The 19617-nt window shown below is 35.1% G+C and overlaps 1 protein-coding gene across 4 annotated transcripts in view; it reads right to left on the bottom strand.

The window, feature by feature from the left end:
• The window catches only part of NAA16 (N-alpha-acetyltransferase 16, NatA auxiliary subunit), a 64795-nt gene that overhangs the window by 27671 nt on the left and 17507 nt on the right, over nucleotides 1–19617 (bottom strand). For 2 of the 4 annotated variants that reach the window (XM_032314359.1, XM_032314362.1), the window contains 3 exons: nucleotides 18940–18969; nucleotides 17522–17617; nucleotides 10738–10844 (listed from right to left, as the gene is read on the bottom strand). In XM_032314359.1, the coding sequence (XP_032170250.1) occupies nucleotides 10738–10844; nucleotides 17522–17617; nucleotides 18940–18969 (233 nt within the window). The remainder of the gene's footprint in view (nucleotides 1–10737; nucleotides 10845–17521; nucleotides 17618–18939; nucleotides 18970–19617) is intronic. The other 2 variants (XM_032314360.1, XM_032314361.1) reach the window with 2 other exon arrangements.

The raw sequence follows: 19617 nt of genomic DNA, 5'->3' as shown, positions 1-19617 counted from the left end.
AATAAGGTAGTTAGCTTTATGGTACCTGTATTTTACCACAATAAAAAAAACAAACCAAACCTGTGGTTCTTAGAGTGTACTCCGCAGACTATCAGCATCATTCATGTGAGCATTAGCACTACCTGGTAATTTGTTAGAGATACAAATTTTGGCACCAGACCCCAGATTTACAGAACCACATTCCGGGCCCAGCAATCTCTTTTTAGCAAGGCTTCCTGTTAATTCTGATACACACTAAAGATTGAAAACTGATATAAATGTTACCCCCAAATCTCTACCAACTATTGTTGTAAGACAAAATTAAAAGTAACAGACATTTTTAACCCACTATGACGAATCCCACCCCATCAATGTCACTTAGAATATCTCTAACTTTCAAAGTGTCCAGGCTGAGAATTCAGTATTCAAGTTGTTTAATTTACGGAGGCAAATTTTTTTTTTTTTTCATGAACTTACAATGCCATCTACTGGTAGTCACAAAAACTGCAGCTAGAGCAGATTTTATGTAAAGGTGTATCTGAATTTCTAGGGTAAAAATTACTTGTTTCAATAATTTAAAATATACAATAAAATATATACTGATGCTACACATAATTCTTCATAAAGGAATCTAAAAACTGCTGAATAAAACAGATCTCCAGCTTCAGGACTCACAATAAAATCTGAGAAAAGAAAAAGAATCAAGATAATGGAAAGTCCACATGAAATCTAAGTAAAAAGTATGAAGAACACCAGCAATCCTACTTCATTAGGCATACTTCTTTAATCTAAAAAATTTGTATTTTAATCACTAATTTAGTAATTAAGTAGACAATTATTTTTACAAATTTATCTTTAGACTAAGAATTTTATTCAGATATAAGGATGCATTTCATTTCAAGTTTACTTATCCTTTATATCTCAATGACAAAGTAAACTGAACTCCTTTTCTATAAAACTTAATATGTAACGGATATTTTTCTTGAAAATGTTTTGTCACTGCCATTTAAAATCAAGAAATCCAATCCACTTGAGTTTGTTATCTAAGATCACAATTAAACCTTAAAGCCTCAAAACAGACATCTTAAATTACAAGGCCAAAATTTTTTATGAGTGGAAAAATTTCAAAGTTCAATCACCTTCTCTTGATTTAAATATCTGATCAGGATTGAAGCAGCTTTATTTTTGCTAGCAAATACTGTGACTACTATAATTTCCTAAAATATGGCCCTTGACCTGCCTTTTTTATGTGTGTGTTAAAAGAATTACTAACCCTTAAAAAAAAAATAAAAAAGACTTACTAACCTTAAAGACAAAGTTCTGTAATGCCATATCCAATACACAGTTTTGCACAATACAGATTTTTTTTATATACACATACAAATCATGTCTCTAAAATAGTTACTGCAACACAAAAGCTAGAGAAGTTTTTTGGATTTTACCCAAATTAAAAAACTAAGCACAATAGCTTATCAACAAGGACCAAAACTGCTAGATTAATTTCCAATAAATGTGTGATTGGTAGTAACAATTTTGGTTTCTCTAGCCCCAGAGAGAAGTTGTCCAAGAACCACAACGTTAAAATTAAGTAATTTCCTACAGAGATGAGGTGTGAGGATGGGGTGGTAAAAGAAAGACCAGCTCATCAATAAGCACTTTACAAATTTTATCATTTAATTAAAATGCGTATCAACCTTCAAGTATTGTCTTTTCTCAACTTTAAGATCCAGAAACAGATTCAGATAAGTGCTTGAGCCAAGAGTGATGGAGTGAGCATTCCAAACCAGGCCTGATTCCAAAACAATGCTCTCTTCCCTAAACCAGTATTTCCCAAAGTGTGGTGCACATGGTAGAATACAAGATGATTACAATTAATTCAACAACTGTAATTTAAGTTTTATTTTTACTTTCTGTGTGTTATAAAAATATATTAGCACAAACCCATGGTTTTATGAAAAACAAAAAAGCTATCAAATTTAATGAAAAATATGAAGTAAATAAGTAACACTATCAGTGTTACCTTGATTTGGCAAATCATGAGGGACATTAATTGCATGTCAGCAGACATTATACTAAACTGTGATGTCTTCCTAGGTAGAAAAAGCACTTGCTTTTATTTTCCTCTCCCCAGATTTAAAATTCTTTTTAAACAAACAAAAACTCATTCATGCACATAATTGTAATTACCATTAACTGCTGATCGGAATGTCTCAAAAATATTAGCTGGGGAGTTCTCGGATACTGTTACCACTGCAAATAATGCCTTTTGGAATTTTTGAAGATAGGGATTGCTGGGATGCCTGGGGGCTCAGTCAGTTAAGGGTCTTCCTTCAGCTCATGTCATTATCCCAGCTAGGGTCTTGGGACCAAGTCCTGCATCTGGCTCCCTGCTCAGCACGGAGCCTGTTTCTCCCTCTCCCTCTGCCCCTCCCCACTGCTTGTGCTTTCTCTCTCTCTCTCTCTCTCTCTGACAAATAAGTAAATAAAATCTTAAGTAAAAAAAAAAAAAAAGATAGTGATTGTTGACTCCCTTTTTTTCCTTTTAGTGAGAAATCTGTCATTCTCACAGACACATATATTCTCAATGTAGCTCTTCCAATACTTAGAGCATCTAAGGAAAAAACTCCTTCATATTGCCCTGATACAAATCAAACTTGCTTTCCTTGGTAATTATGCCCCAAATCACCTTCTAAAAATCTTCCACTTTTCCAAAAGTAAATATGAAATAAAGTGTTTTAATTTAGAATTTTAGAATTTTACTGAACCGTAACTGTAAAAGCCATTATTATACTGATGACAGAATTCAATTATTTTTATAATGCTATCCAGCTTCATTTTTTTCTAATTTCTCTTCCCAGCTGAAGTTAGATAGACAATAGATGTTAACTCAATTTTACACCTGCCTGAGTTACTTAAGAATAAAGAAAGAACCACAGATACCTTACAGATAATGCATTCCAGGATTAAAATCCAGTATACCCACTGGTATACCCAGTATACCAACCAATTACAGATATTTCCCAGCCAATTCACTACCTCTCATAAAAATCTTCCAGTGAAGTTCATGAGTATTCTCTTTTTTCACCGAACAAGAGGCCCAGTTTTCTCTTTGTGCCCACTGTCTCCAGTTTCCTTACTAAATGAATAAGGATCTTGGGATATTTTCATAGTATGGGTGGATTTAAGATGAAAGACGGGTCTTCTGGGAAAGAGCCTACCTTCCCTTCCTGTGTATGGATATGCCTATAGCTTTGGTTGAGAACTCTGATGCCTCATCCCGGCAGAGTCTCATCAAGTCCTCACTTTCCAAGCTGTTTGAAGTGACTCAGATTCAGCGCTTCTAGGCACTGATGTCCAGCTTCAGTGGAATCAAACAGACTTATCATAACCTATACAAACCTTAATGATGGTTCACTATCTTCTCTCAAGAGTCTGACATAGTGAATGGCTAGATAAGAAAATGAGAAAAAACTTTCCATTATAGGTAAAAAGGAGGTCCAAAATTAATTTGAACTTCCTCGTCGTTATTTTGGTTCCTTTAGGACTCTAAAAACACACAGAATTAGCCAGACTATTTAGCCTTGACAGTTGAACTAAAATTAAATAATAACTGATTGCATTAATTAACTTTTTTCTAAAAATAAAGATTTTTACTGTTAGAGAAAATCCATTTTTTTTCAGTCATTAAATCAGCTAGGTAAAAGACAAACGTATAGAACACTAAGGAAAAAGACAATGGAAAAAGGCAAGCAAAATAAACTTAAAACAAGCAGAAGTAAGGACATAAAAAAGATGAGAGTGAAAATTAACAAAGTAGAAAAGGGTCAACAAACCCAACTTGGCCCTCTGAAAAGATCAACAAAATTGGCAAATCTTTAGCAGACTGACCAAAAAAAAAAAAGAGAGACTCAAGTTATTAAAACTGAAAACGAAAGAGGAGACATTACTACCAACATAATAGAAATAAAATGATGATAAAAGAATAGGAGGAACAACTAACTGTATGCCAATACTGGATAACTGAGAGGAAAATGACAAATTTCTAGAAACACAAATTTCAGAAACCAAGTCAGGAAGAAGTAGAAAATATGACTAAACCAATAACAAAGAATTCTAAGAAGTAATCAAAAACTACCCAAAAAGGAGAGTCCAGGCCCAGATGACTTCACTGGTAAATTCTGCCAAATATTTAATAATACCACCAATTTTTCACAAACTTTTCAAAAAGAAGAAGAAAAGAGAACACTTCCCAACTCATTATAAGGCCTTTATTTCCCTGATATCAAAAATAGACAAAAACCTCACAAGAAAACTACAGATCAGCACCTCTATGGAATAGGTTTAAAAAAAAAAAAAAATCCTCAACAAAATACTAGCCAATTGAACCCAGCAATATATATAAAAAGAATTACAGACCAAGAGCAAGTGGGTTTTATCCCAGCAATGCAAGATTGCTTTAACATCTGAAAATCAATTCATGTAATACATCATAGCAAGAGAATAACACAAAATCACCTCAACAGACAAAGAAAAAACATTTGACAAAATCCAACACCCTTTCCTGATAAAAATGCTTCGTGAACTAGGAAGAGAAGGGAATTTCTTCAACATTATAAAGGGCATCTTTAAAAAATCTATGGTTGGGGCACCTGGGTGGCCCAGTGGGTTAAAGCCTCTGCCTTCGGCTCAGGTCATGATCCCAGGGTCCTGAGATCGAGCCCCCATTGGGCTCTCTGCTCAGTGGGGAACCTGCTTCTTCCTCTCTCTCTGCCTGCCTCTCTGCCTGCTTTGATCTCTGTCAAATAAAAAAAAGAATTAAAATTAAAAAAAAAAAAACATGGTTAACATAATATTTTATGGCAAAAGACTACATTTTTTCTCCTAAGATCAGGGACAAGACATAGATTCCACTCTAATCACTTCTATTCAATGGTGTACTGGAGGCTCCAGTCAGGGCAATTAGTCAAGAAAATGAAACTAAAAGAATACAAAATGGAAAGGAAGAATACAACTTCCTATCTGTAGACGACACGATCTTGCACATAAAATCCTAAGGAAAAGTAAGGGCAGAGGTGCCGGGGTGGCTCAGTCAGCTGAGCATCTAACTCTTGGTTTCGGCTCAGATCTCATGCGTTGTGGGATCGTGCTCCATGCTCAGCATGGAATCTGCTTGAAGACTCTGTCCCTCTCTCCCTTCCCCATTTGCGTGCATTCACTCTCTCTCTCTAAAATAAATACATAAATCTTAAAAAAAAAAAATCCATTACACCAACTATAAGCAATAAATAAGCAAGTTCAGCATGGCTGCAGAATACTAGATCAATATATAAAAATCAGCTGTATTTTATATACTAGCAATTACAATCTGAAAATAAAATGAAGAAAATAATTCCACTAGAATAGCATTAAAAAGAATAAAGTACTTAGAAGTAAATTTTACAAAAGATGTACAAGACTTGTATACTGAAATCTATAAAATATTGTTGAAAGAATTAAAGAAGATAATGTATAAATGAAAAGACATCCAAAGTTCATAGACTGAAGAACTTAATATTGTTAAAGTGATCTACAGATTCAAAGCAATTCCTATAAAATTCCAGCCAGTTTCCTTATAGAAACTGAAAACCTGATTCTAAAATTCAAATTAAAAGGAATCCAGAAGCATCAAAAGAATCTTGAAAAAGAGCAAACTAGAAAGGTTCATACTTCAGTTCTTAATTTCAACTTATCCCAAAGCTATTGCAATCAAGATAGTGTGGTACTAACACAAGGACACACAAATAGATTAGTGGGATAAAATTGAGAGTCCAGGGATGAACACTCATTATAATCCATTTATTTTCAACAAAACCACCAAGACCTTTCAATGGAGAAAGAAGAATCTTTGCAACAAATGGTGCTGGGAAACTGAACAGTAATCTGCAAAAGTAGGACTGCCTTACACCATAGATAAAAATGAACTCAATGGACCAAAGATCTCAATGAATGAACTAAAAATGTAAAACTCCCAGTAAATATGTATAAATCTTCATGACCCTAGATTTGAAATGCTTTCTTAGTTATGACACAAAAGCACAAGCAACAAAAGGGAAAAAAGATAAACTGGACTTCATAAAAATTAAAAGTTTTATCATCAAAGGATATTTTCAAGAAAGTGAAAAGACAACCCACAGAATGATAGAAGATATTTCCAAATCATTTATCTGATAAGGGACAACTTAATAAAAAGACAACTAACCCAAAGGGTCTGAATGGACAGGTCTCCAAAGATGATTTACCAGTGGCCCACAAGCGCACAAAAAGCTATTCAACATTATTGGTCATCAGGGAAATGCTAACCAAACCACGAGAGCAACTTTACACTCACTAGGATGGCTATAATCAAATGCCAAGTAATAACAAGAGGATTATTGGTGAGGATATGGGGAAATAAGAATCCTTATATATTCTGATTGTGGGAATGTAAAATGGTACAGTTACTTTGGAAAACAATCTGGCAGTCTTTTTAAAGTGTAAACACAGAGTTACCATTTGAACTAGTAATTCCATTCCTGGGAATATATACCCAAGAGAAAAATGAAAATGTACACATAGGGGCACCTGGGTGGCTCAGTCAGTTAAGCACCTGACTTCAGTTGAGATCATGATCTCAGGGTTCTGGGACTGAGTCCCGTATTGGGCTCTGCTCAGCAGCAAATCTCCTTGTCCCTCTCCCTCTGCCCGCCGCAACCTCCTGCTCATGTGTGCTCTCTCTCTCTCTCTCAAATAAATAAAATCTTTAAAAAAAAGTACACATAAAAATTAGCACACAAATATGCACAGCAGCATTAGTCATAATAACTAAAAGGGAGAAACAACCAAAGTGTCCATCAACTGCTACAGTGTGGTATAACCATACAATGGGATAGTGCTTGGTGACAAAAGAGAATGAAGTAATCATTCACACTACCACATGGATGAAAATATCATGCTAAGTAAAAAAAAACTAGAGAATGAAATGTCACATATTTTATTATTTCATTACAACAAAAATATTGGGGAGGGGGAACTACTGGTATCTCGTTGGTAGAGGCCAAGGACACTGTCTATTGTCCTATAATGCTAGGGACAGTCCCTATAACAAATTATCTAACCCAACAGGTCAATATGGAATTCTTTGCTGTGGGGAGCTGTCCTGAGTATGTAGAATGTTTAGCAGCATCCCTGGCCTCTACCGTTTGGTATCAGTAGCATGCTCCCACAGTGGTGATAATCAAAAATGTCTCAAGATGTTGCAAAATGTCAAAATCCCCTCCCTCGCGGCAACTTGAGAAATAGTGTCCTAGAGGAAGAGGACCTTCCAAACTGTTTCTAAAACAACAGATGAACTTCCATAATACAAAGATCAACAAACCTAGTTATATTACATTTTTAACCATTTTATGTTAAAAAACAAACAAACTATATCCATGGAAAAGCAAACACAAGGGAATACATTCAGGAGTATCTAATGCTGGTGAGGGAACAGTGAACCTTTCACATACATACACTGCTAGTATTGATACAAACTGGTGTCTACAACCTCATAGAAACCAAAGTACCTGTGTTTACTGAGAATCACAAAATGTACATACCTTTTACCCGTTAATTTATCCTAAGAATTTGTAAGACGTGAATAATCCCGAGTAAAGGTATGTGATCAAAGATATTTATAATGTTTTTTTAAACAGTGACAGTTTGGAAAACCAAAGTTCAACAATGGAGGTATGACCGATAAAAGAGCAGGCAGTCATCAAAAAGGAAGGTAAGGAAAACTATAAAATAACACATAAAATACTTAAGAACTTGCAAGGGGAGAAAGGGAAAAACAAAACTTTATGGCCAAAATTATTACAGTTACATACAGACACCACAAATAAATTCATAGGGGAAAAAAACCTTGACAGGAATTGTCCAAAAAATGCTCTCCATGCTTCTAAATTGCATATTCACAATTTAAAATGCTGCAGACATTTTTAAAATACTTTTTTACAGTTGTACTATAACCTGGTCTAACTTCAAAATATTATTTTATTTTCATGCTCCCTAATATGAATCATTCTTTAAGACTCAGCAGTTTATTAAACTATAACTGTTTATCAGCCTTAACCTCTTCTAAATACTTCCTCCAGAGTTAAAATGCAGTGTTTAGGGGCGCCTGGGTGGCTCAGTGGGATAAAGCCTCTGCCTTCGGCTCAGGTCATGATCCCAGAGTCCTGGGATTGAGCCCTGCATCGGACTCTCTGCTCAGCGGGGAGCCTGCTTCTCCCTGTCTCTCTCTGCCTGCCTCTCTGCCTACTTGTGATCTCTGTCTGTCAAATAAATAAATAAAATCTTAAAAAAAAAATGCAGTGTTTAGCTACAAGACTTATTACTGGTTAGAAGTCAATTTTAAAACACCCTTATTAGGAGAAGTCACAAATATATGTGGCCGTAATTATTTGAAAAGTATTCCCCATGCCTGTACGTTTTTTTCTTACAATACTAAGTTCTGATAACCTGAACTCAATTTTCTGTGGTTTAATTCAGTTCTCAAAAGCACTTGATAAACGTTCCTATTCCATGCTTAAAGATAACACTAAAGAGATGTCAAAGGTTCCTATATAAATTAATGTATTCCCAGTTCCTTCTTTAAAAATGTAATTTGCATGCTGTATAAAATACCAACAAATGTTTTACATCTTTAGGATGGTCAATTGGGGTCAATACGGTGGCGGGGGGGGCTATTTAAAAAAAAGAAAAGTCTGGGGCACCTGGGTGGTTCAGTCATTAAAGCATCTGCCTTGGGGTCGTGATCCTGGGGTCCTGGGATTGAGCCCCACATCTGGCTCCCTGCTCAGCAAGGAGTTTGCTCCTCCCTCTCCCACTCCCGCTCCCGCTCCCCCTGCTTCTGTGCTCTCTGTCAAACAGATAAACAAAATCTTTCAAAAAAAAAAAAAAAGAAGAGGAAGAAGAAAAACCTGTGCCCCTTGTGAAAACTGAGAGAGCCCGTGAAGGCTCACTGGCTTATGAGGAACAAATCCTTTAAAGACCACTGTATTCAGCAGCTGCCACAAGATATTATTACAAAAGCAGTACCAGTGTCTCAGGCTTGTCGAAAGTTTGCTCCTCACATGACACCACTTCATTTTTACCAAAGACAAACACTGGTACCTTCAGTTCCCCAGAAAAAGGCAGAAAGTGAAAGCAGTGCTCAGCATTTGTTTTGCAGTAAGCCCTTACAAAGGCATCTCTCACTCTGAGCATTGAGGGACACCACCAAGCTCAGTCCCCCAGGAAGGACATTCAGCATCAAGTCACCCTAGATGTGAACTTTGTCGGTGAGAATCTGTGCTTTGTCTCAATTTGGTTTGTGTATCTGTCAGTAAGATGTGTCCTAAGGCATCAGAAAAGCCAAGAGAGGTAATTTTGGGGCCTGGGGATTTCAAAAAATTTTCAAATATAAATTAGTGTTCAAGAGATTTTCCATATAAATTAATGCTAACTGCTCTTAAACTTTATACCACTTTAGCAAGAGAAATTTCACAGGAAGGCTCTACTTTCAGGTTGCGGGAACCTGTATTTGAACTCACACATGTAAGTTCTTTATTATTTTGACATCTCGTCTCACCTTTTTTCTCTCACCACTGCCCAAAAGAGTAAGGCAGTAATTTTGGCAAACGTTATTTTAAATAACCTACAGAAATTATTGGTAGGCACTGTTCCATGTTTTCCCATGAATCAAACACTATTTATCAAAAAATGACAGCAGCACCACTAAAATCAAATAAAGGATACTACAGACATTAAGGAACCATTAACTTTTTAAAAAATGTAAATGACACCTTTTACTTATGGAGCATTAGATATTACCAGTTGTTCCATTTTATTTATGAAAACTGCTTCCCCAGAAAAGAAAGTATCTTCGGTTATACTACCCATCATTGACCTTGTTTTCCATATATTACATTCACAACTACTGCTAGTTTACAAATTATGGGTCAAAACTAAACTCATAAGTGATAGATTTCACTATAAATACTTTACCACATCTAATAAAATCTTTTCTTTATCCTCTAGTAACTTTCAGGAATTCTGACTACAGAAAAGAACACAAGACTTTACACCTTAAGAAAGAAAAAGCAATGTCCAGAAACAGAAATATAACTTGTTTTCTATTCATTTTTAATTTTCCAAATACCTAATTGAAGACCAAGTGCCTGTTTTCTAATTTTAAAGGTAGACAAATACTATTCTTTCAATTCAAGAAAGAGCCAAAACTATTCTTTCTTATTAAAATGTTGCCTACTAGTTAAAAGTAATAATACTCTGTAGACCAAATGGGATTTTACTGCTGCACTAACTTGACTGTTCATGCTCTAATGTTAAAAGCATGCATAATGCATAACAAACTTTTAAAAAATCTATAAACTATGAAATAATAAACATGAAATACTTATATACAGACTTCTGGTGTCAATATCAAATTTAAAATTCTACGAGAAAAGTACACCCATTCAAAAAAACCTTTATAATCTTAGTGCTTTTATAAAGCCTTTATTCTGTAAATTTCACAGGCTGACGATACCTTTGATAGTATCTATCCTACATACATAAAATTTCAGTTCATCTGTTATTAAACTAAGGTGAATACTAGAATAAAGAAAATTATTAAATCATAGCATATTATTTACATGGAAATCTTTCTATAATAAGTTAGTAAAAAGATTATAGCAAAACTGAATAAAGACCAAATTTTACCTTTTCTGTATTGTAATATAAAGATTTCAAAGTAGTAAACAAGGGTGGACAGCCTTTACTGAAGTTAACCCTCAGGAACTTATCCATTAGTTCTCTAAATTTTTCACCTAGAAACAAAAGTGTACTTTGTTATACTTCAATTGACGCAAACAGTTCTCAAAATGATTTTACAAATTAAAATATAGCTCCCTCAAAAACAATGACCCCCATCCTATTTTTAAACCCAAAAGTCTGTCAGCATTGTTGCTTGACTCTTAACCACCAAAAAAGGATAACACTAAGTTATCTTAGTTGGCAACTATACTTTTCCCTAGATCCTGTTTGAAATATCTTCAAAGAACACTTCAAAAGGTAAGTAAAGAAAATCATTGTGCAGCTTTAAGTCGAGTGAAAAAAGTTTCTTACTAACCATCCTGAATACGGTTCCTATAGCAAGTCTCTTTCCTAATCTGACTAACCAGCAGACTCGGTCCTCATCTGCAGATATCTCAGAAAGTACTCTGCAGACTATAAAAAGATCCTACTGTAACCAGCCATATTCAATTAGCAGCCAAACTATGTTTTTAAACACTAAAGCAGAATTTGAGTGTGTTTTCCAAATGAACAAGTGCTTTACTTCAACATTCATTCCACAATCATCTTTCAAGGACCCACCATGTGCCAGGCACTGTTCTAGGTATTAGGGATATAACTGTGATTAAAACAACTTAAAAAAAAAAAATTCTGCTCTCATGGAACTTAACATTCGAGTGGGCAAGATGGATAATAAGCAAAATAAACTTTTGTTAGACATTAGACTGAGCCCCAGAGCATTTTATCATTAGAATTAAATACCCTATTTGCAACATCAAGTAAATAATTCTATTATAGTTAGACCCTAAAAAAAAAACTCATCATCACTTTCTGGAAGCAGAAAAAATTAGAAAAATTTTCATTTTAAATACAACACGAGGGGTGCCTGGGTGGCTCAATGGGTTAAGTCTCTGCCTTCAGCTCAGGTCAAGATCTCATGGTCCTGGGATTGAGCCCCACACTGGGCTCTCTGCTCAGCAGGGAGCCTGCTTCCCCCTCTCTCTCTGCCTGCCTCTCTGCCTATTTGTGATCTCTCTCTCTGTCAAATAAATAAATAAAATCTTTAAAAAAAAATACAACACAAAGTCTTTAGCTCACTTAAAGCTTTAACTTTTTTGACTGGAACAGTTAATATACAGGGACATGGATTTGCTCACTTATTTAAAAAAAAAAAAAAAGATATACATGTCATAAATGGCTTAACCTAAAGTAAAACTACTGAAACTACCTCTATGGTTTCATTATGAATCAACACTTGACAAAAAAAATATCAACAACCCAAAGTGTTTATTTTTATTTGTTATGACTGACTATATTGAACAAAATATGCATACTCAATATAATTATATGTCACAAAAATTTGAAAGAGATATTTAAATTTTATTGAGGAAAAGAACATTTATCAAATATAAAAACATGTTTGACATTTGTTAACTCAAGTCACTATACAGACTGTTTTCATTTTCAGATAATCTCTAATCTTTTTTATTAGATCATATACAAAGTATAAGTGTTTTGAAAATCAGATTACCAAAACAACACAAAATTTCACTCTGGGTTAAAGACACATCATTACTTCTTTAAAACTCAAAAGTAGTTTCAGAGATCAAGTCTTTCCAGCACTTTCTTTGATATAAGGTAAAAGTTAACAATATTGTGGTGGACAGTAAGATGCAGGTACTCAGAGAAATGTGCATTCTTCCACCTCCTCTGTGTGTGACCTTGAGCAAATAACCTGTCCACTGAAGTCCTCAATTTCCCCACTGCAGGTGAAGGCAACAATGCCAGCAGGCTCAAGAGTGCTCCCAGATGGCTCCAACCAGGTAAATATATAGCAGTAAACAGAGTATCCAGCATACAGCAACCACTCAATAAATGCTGTCTACCATTATAGGCCTTGATATCCGACAGCTACTATATTTCTGTAGTTAATAATCTTTTCCAGGGGAGCCTGGGTGGCTCAGGAGGTTTAGTATCTGCCTTCAGCTCAGGTCATGATCTCGGAATTAAGCTCTCTGCTCAGTGGGGAGTCTGCTTCTTCCTCTGCTCCTCCCCTCTGCTCGTGCTTGCTCTCTCACTCTCTCTCAAATAAATTAATTAAATTAAATCTTAAAAAAAAAAAGAGTCTTTTTCAAATTTGCTGACATCCACTGAGAAAAAAAAGCATTTTATCTTCATGTCAGAGGCTATTCTCAACTCTTCTTCTTGGTTAACTTTCTCAGTCAATTCAGACCACCCTGGCAGATTGGAGTTAAAAGAATATATACTCAACTCTTGATTATCCATAATATTGAAAGCCTCATTTCCCATTAAACTGTTATTTAGACTGAGCGGCTATGAGAAAGAAGGAGGGAGCTCTTTCTGTGTGAATTTAAGCACAGATACAGAAGAGAAAATCAAGTGCACAGCAATCTATGCTATTACTACTTTTGTACAGAAGAGGGAGAAAAAAGGAAAGCTATATACGAACCCCTACCTAGTACATTTTTGCTTCTATATGCACAATATATTTACGCAAGAATACACTACCTACTGTTAACAATGGGAGCCTCTAGAGAAGTAAACTTGGTAGGTAGGGGATAAACAGGAAAAAAACTTTGCACTTAAAAACCTTTATATAGGGGCACGTGTGTGGTTCAGTGGGTTAAGCCTCTGCCTTTGGCTCAGGTCATGATCCCAGGGTCCTATGATATAGCCCCGCCTTGGGCTCTCTGCTCAGCAGGAACCCTGCTTCCTCTTCTCCCTCTGCCTGCCTCTCTGCCTACTTGTGATCTCTGTCTGTCAAATAAATAAATACAAATCTTTAAAAAAAAAAAAACTTTTTATAATCTTTTATCTGAAACTATAATAATGCATTATCTAAACAAGAGGCCCACAGACAGCTACTCAAATGCTCCATCACATGCTCTATTCCAAAATTAGTTACCATTATCCATCTCCTAAGCACTTTCTTTACGCATATGAAAAACCCTTCCACAAAAACAATCTATCTCTCTTCTTCCTAGTTATTTAAAAATAATTTTTAGTAACTCCCAACCCCGCCAGACTTTCCTTTAGGGGGAAAAAAAAGACCATCACTAATTAGTGCCTGTTAGCATTACAGCTTACCAAACAGGTCATCTGTCTACACAGATGCTATGCTAATTCTTCTCTGGATGATAAGTGTGGATTCAAGTAAAAACTGCTGTCTCAAAATCCACTGCTGAAATAATTAACACAATCAGCAAGATAAGACTAGCTGATTCACTGGGAATTTATTCTAAATAATGGAGAATGTTCTCACGATAAAAAGGAAATGATAATTATGTGACCTAGTGGAGGTGTAAGCTAACATACTATCATACCACAATGATAATATTATAATGTATCAAATCAACAGTTGAACACCTTAAATTTATATAATATTATGTGTAATTACACCTCAATAATAAATAACCCAATAAAGAAGAATGGAGCAAAATTTGATGAGAACTTTGTATTTAATAGTCTGGAATCATCTCCTTCCCTCTCATCTGTATAACAGTAGAAAATGATGAATTAAAACTACTTCTTTGGAAAAGTAGCTACATTCCTGCATTATTTTCACAGTGCTTAATATTTCAGGCTGTTGGAAAATCTACCTAGGACTTCTGTGTTCGCTACTCAATAGTTTTAAGCCCCCCCCTTTTTTTTTAGATTTTATTTATTGGACAGAGAGAGTGAGAGACACAAGCAGGCAGAGCAGCAGAGGAAGAGGGAGAAGCAGGCTCCCCACTGAGCAGGGAGCCTGATTGGGGGCTCGATCCCAGGACCCTGGGATCATGACCTGAGCCAAAGGCAGTTGCTTAACTGAGCCACCCAAGCGTCCCAGTTTTAAGCCTTTTTACCTCAAAACTGAAAACTCTTTTCAAAACTTTCACCTTACATTTTCAAGTTCCATGATGTTTCTTAAACAAAAATCTTACTGCTTTTGTTAATGTCAAAATACCCTTCTTATTATACATAAAAATATTTCTAGACAGGCAGAACACCACAAAGGATTCAATTTCTGCCCAGGTACAATGAGGTATCTGTAGGATTTTATTTATGCTCACTGGAGCTTTGTAAATCCATACGTGTTAGAACCTCACAGTGACGTTGACTTTGAAGCCCATGCCCTAAGACCCTTCAACTGAGCCCCATCTTGTATAAAGACTCCTTTAGCATTTCAAAGACAGAATCCCAGAGAGTCCAGGATATGGCCACAAAAACCTAAGTCACACTTTATAATCCACAGTTGGTTCCAAGCTGCCTTTCAGTAAAACTGTATTCCCTATCATGCACTATGAGCTTTTGACAAACTTTATGAACTGTGAAAAGAACTAAGGAACTGTAAAGTTGAAGCCCCATGTTCCATAAAGGAAAAACAGGCCTAAGATATCTTGTTAGCAATCATCTTAGAGGGGCACCTGGATGGCTCAGTGGGTTAAGCCTCTGCCTTCGGCTCAGGTCATGAACTCGGAACCTGGGATAGAGGCCTGCATCGAGCCCCGCATCGAGCCCCGCATCAGGCTCTCTACTCAGCAAGGAGCTTGCTTCCCCTTTCTGCCTGCCTCTCTGCCTACTTGTGATCTCTTTTTCTCTGTCAAATGGATTAATAAAATTTTTAAAAATAATAATAATAATCTTAAAGTTAAGTGAGTCTTCTTTCTTTTCTAAGAGGCCAATGAATGCATTTGAAAGTTCCAAACTAAAAGAATATCCCCACTCACAATGTGACATAAGACACACATTGAGACTTATTAAAAAAAAGAAGCCAGACACCAAAGGCCACATATGGTATGATTCCACTTATATGAAATGTCCCAAAGAGGCAAATGCAGGCAAAGGAAGTAGATTAGTGGCTGCCTGGTACTAGGAGGTCAGGGAGTAACCACTAGGAGTATGAGGTTTCTTTTGGGAATGGTGAAAATTTTCTGAAACCAGATAGTGATAATGGTTGCACAATTCCATGAATACACTAAAACACTGAGCTGCATACTTTAAAAAGTGAATTTTATGGTATGTAAATTATATTTCAAATGCTGTTAGTTACAAAAAGACATACAGAAACATGGGGCCAAGCATCTTCAACAAAACACTTTTACTATGGGAATGTTCCTCCTCACATCTCAGAAATTCACAATGCATGTATGAAAGTTCTAACAAGTCCCACAGAAACCTGATTGCTGGGTTCAACCCAGCTTTCCCAACTCACCTGTCTAAAGAATATCTCAGCAAGTAAGTCACCCTCCCCACTGAGACTGATACTGCCCACTTGAGCTTAATGTTCCCTGAAAAACCTCAGGGAAATCTGCTTTCAATATTTCATAAAGCCACAACAAAAATGGGAGCATCAGAAGAATACTATTTATCATCTGAGATGTACTAGTGGAAAATAAACTGTTTACAATGAACTCGTACCGACTGTCTAATAAAATACACTTCTAACAGGTACTTGATACATTTTTAAAGTCAGTGAACTAAAAAACTTTTTAATTTCCATGTATCTTTTGATAAAGAAAATTATAACCCAATTATTTAAACAAATATTTCCACTATAAATGAAAACTCATTAGAAAATAAACCACCTCCTCACCCCATGCCTGGAATAGATTTTTTTTAATTTTTTAATTTATTATTTTTTTTATAAACATATAATGTATTTTTATCCCCAGGGGTACAGGTCTGTGAATCGCCAGGTTTACACACTTCACAGCACTCACCACAGCACATACCCTCCCCAATGTCCATAACCCCACCACCCTCTCCCTACCCCCCTACCGCCAGCAACCCTCAGTTTGTTTTGTGAGGTTAAGAGTCACTTATAGTTTGTCTCCCTCCCGGTCTTTTCATTTATTAAAGTTGTTTAGTTTTCCAGGGTCTGACTTATGTCAAAAGACATGTGAGAAGTCCCAATAAGTACTGATTAGTGATCTATAGCATTTTCAAGTAAAAATAGAGACAACTCTAAGAAAAAGGCACAATTTTCTATAAAATCATCAACAAAGATATTAATTATCCGAAGAACTAATACACTTTTACCTCCTCTACAGCCCCGAAGCGAAGGAGTTCAACTGCATGCAGGACTTGGATCAAGGTCGTGAACATACTGCTGTTCGATAAATGCAAGTCACAATATATACCACAGTGCTCTGATTTACACAAGTACAAAAGTGGGGGGTATCTCTGTTTTCTAGAGATACAAAATACACAGAGCTCTCTAAAAACAACAGCGTGACACAGGCAAATTTCAGGAAAGTGGACAACTTTGAGGAGAGAGGGCCTTCACAGCGAATGGCGATGTTCTTCAACACTGTGGTGGGCACAAAGGGCTCACCACGCCTTCTCTGAATGTATGCTCAAAAAGAAAACCTAAAACTTCAAAACTTCTACCACTTAAATCACAATACCTCACATAAAATTTGTTATCAATTCTAGAGAACTTAATTTATCTTCTAAATCTGGTGTTTAATATTTAAAGTCACATAAGAAAAACAATCTTATACAGATAACTTCTGATACTTGAAAGCAACATATAGCTATATGCTACACACACTTATTACCACATGAATAAGTTTATAACTGATCAGTCCCACTCCCAAGACATGTGTATATGTAAAGTAAACTCTGTACCAGAAACAAATTTTTTTTAATGTGAATGATGTTGAATAACAAATAATTATTAGTGTTACAAAAGATATCCTAATATTACCTGGGGCAAGATTCAAAGGTAATCTTCTAGGTGAAATTGCTCTGGGGTGCTGCTTACTAATTTCTTCATAAATTTGAAGCCTCTCTTCTAAAGTGCCTATTATCAGTAAATACGTGTGAGATTCAAAGCATCAGAACTTTTATCTATGATAAAATGCTAATAAACTTTAAAAACTGTAATAAAGAAAGACTGCATTGTTAATATTAAAAAACTCTGGTGGTGAAATAATAGGATCAGCAAAACACATTTTAAACCCAATCTCCAGAGAAATCCAAAACTTCATCACAACAGATTCTACATCCAACTCAAATCAGACGCATACAAGACACACAGACTCAAGGTACACAGCACTTCTCTTATATTCCTTAGCGCACAACCCGTGAAAAACAAAGTGCTCCTTTCTAACTTTTCTCACACAAATTCTCTAACTCAGTGAGGCCTACACACACGCCAAAAAAGGCTGTAACTGCTTACTGGTTAGGCTTTAACATATGTGCAGCCGAAGCGAGCACTACTGATTGATTAGGTTTTAAAAAGCAACCGTTTCAGTATCATGAGTGTAAATGTTTTATAGTTTAAAAGATGAACTAAATTTTTAAGGTAGTTTTGACATTTAAAATCTTCAATGAAAATCCATTAAAAAGAACCCTATTAGTATAGACTGTTTAAAGTGGCAATTATTTCTCCCTGTAAATACAATGATATAAAAAATAGTTCTATCATTAAGTGGTCTTCCCTACCACAACAAACCTAATTTTATAGTACTCAATATAAACTACATGTTACTCTGCAGCAACAATCTGCAAAGTAGGATCTGGGTCTACTTTGTTATTCGAAAATAATATCCTGCATAATTTTCAAAAACAGATTTTATTTCATATAAGCAAAATTTACAGGAGAATTTAAAGAAAAAGCAAACAAACCTGATTTTAAACTGTAAGGTTTTTAATTGATTTTCATTCAGAAAACAGAAATATTATTTTAAGAAGAACCCCTGGTACTAGCTGATCAAGGTATCTCTGTACTAAATGTAGTGTTCACTATCAAGATTATAAATACAATACTTTAAAAAGTAATGTTTGATTTTGTTTAGACTCTTTCCTTCCCCCATTAGTATGTTTTGGAGCTCCAATGTGCTGGGATTCAAAACCTGGGATATAAGAAAGATAATTTTCATATTCTGTTAACAACTTGGAGACTTCAAGAAATATCAAGAACCCTTATACTAAAATTTACATGAAGTCTATTTGCTGCATTATTTTTAAAAAGCAGGTCTCATATTTATGCCTATAGAGTATTAAAAAATTTTTCTCCACTATCCCAGATATAATACGTCTTATAACTGTAGTAAAATTAAGACAAAACCAAACCATTTCAATGCCCTACTTGAAGTCACAAGTTGGAGCTCCAGAACTTACCATGGGGGAGAGAAGGTCCTAAGGAGGAACCTAAAAAGATAAAGTAATGTAATTAGTTTTGTAATCAATATATTTTAGAGTAAGCATGGATCTTGACATGGAACATATATTCATTATACTAAACATTTAAATATCTCTAATATTAACTACATGTCAGTAACTGATAAAGAAAAACATCACAGTTATCTCACCTTTCCAACCTTCAAATATATTATGATTTTTGTCCTGATTTTTAAAGACACAAATTAATGATCTAATTAATATTTTAATTTTCATCCTTTTTGTAAAAACAATTTAAGGAAGAAAATTAATTATTCATGATATTAAATTTTAAACACACAGAAAACCTGGATTAATTTGTAACAGTGATTAGGGTAAAACAAATTTTCTATAAATGATTATGAATAGCTACCTATTTTTACAATATTTTTTTAATTTAAAAGTTCTGCTGTTTCAACCCCCTTAAGCCATATTTTCATAATTATTTCAGCCATGTGTTTATCCATGAGTAAATCTACTAGGAGTATTAACTGCTCTTAACATTTAATTATGAAAATATTAAGGAAGATTTGGAAAAATACTATAGATTTCTAAAAAGGATAGGTCACCTAATTTGAAAAGAAAATATGTAAAATTTTGCTCTACACAAATTAAGATAGTTTGAAATTAAGAAAATAA

The sequence above is a fragment of the Mustela erminea genome, chromosome 15, assembly GCF_009829155.1.
Source record: "Mustela erminea isolate mMusErm1 chromosome 15, mMusErm1.Pri, whole genome shotgun sequence".
NCBI lineage: Eukaryota > Metazoa > Chordata > Mammalia > Carnivora > Mustelidae > Mustela > Mustela erminea.
Note: the sequence above shows the minus strand (reverse complement) of the source record. Positions and strands in the feature narration are given on the sequence as shown.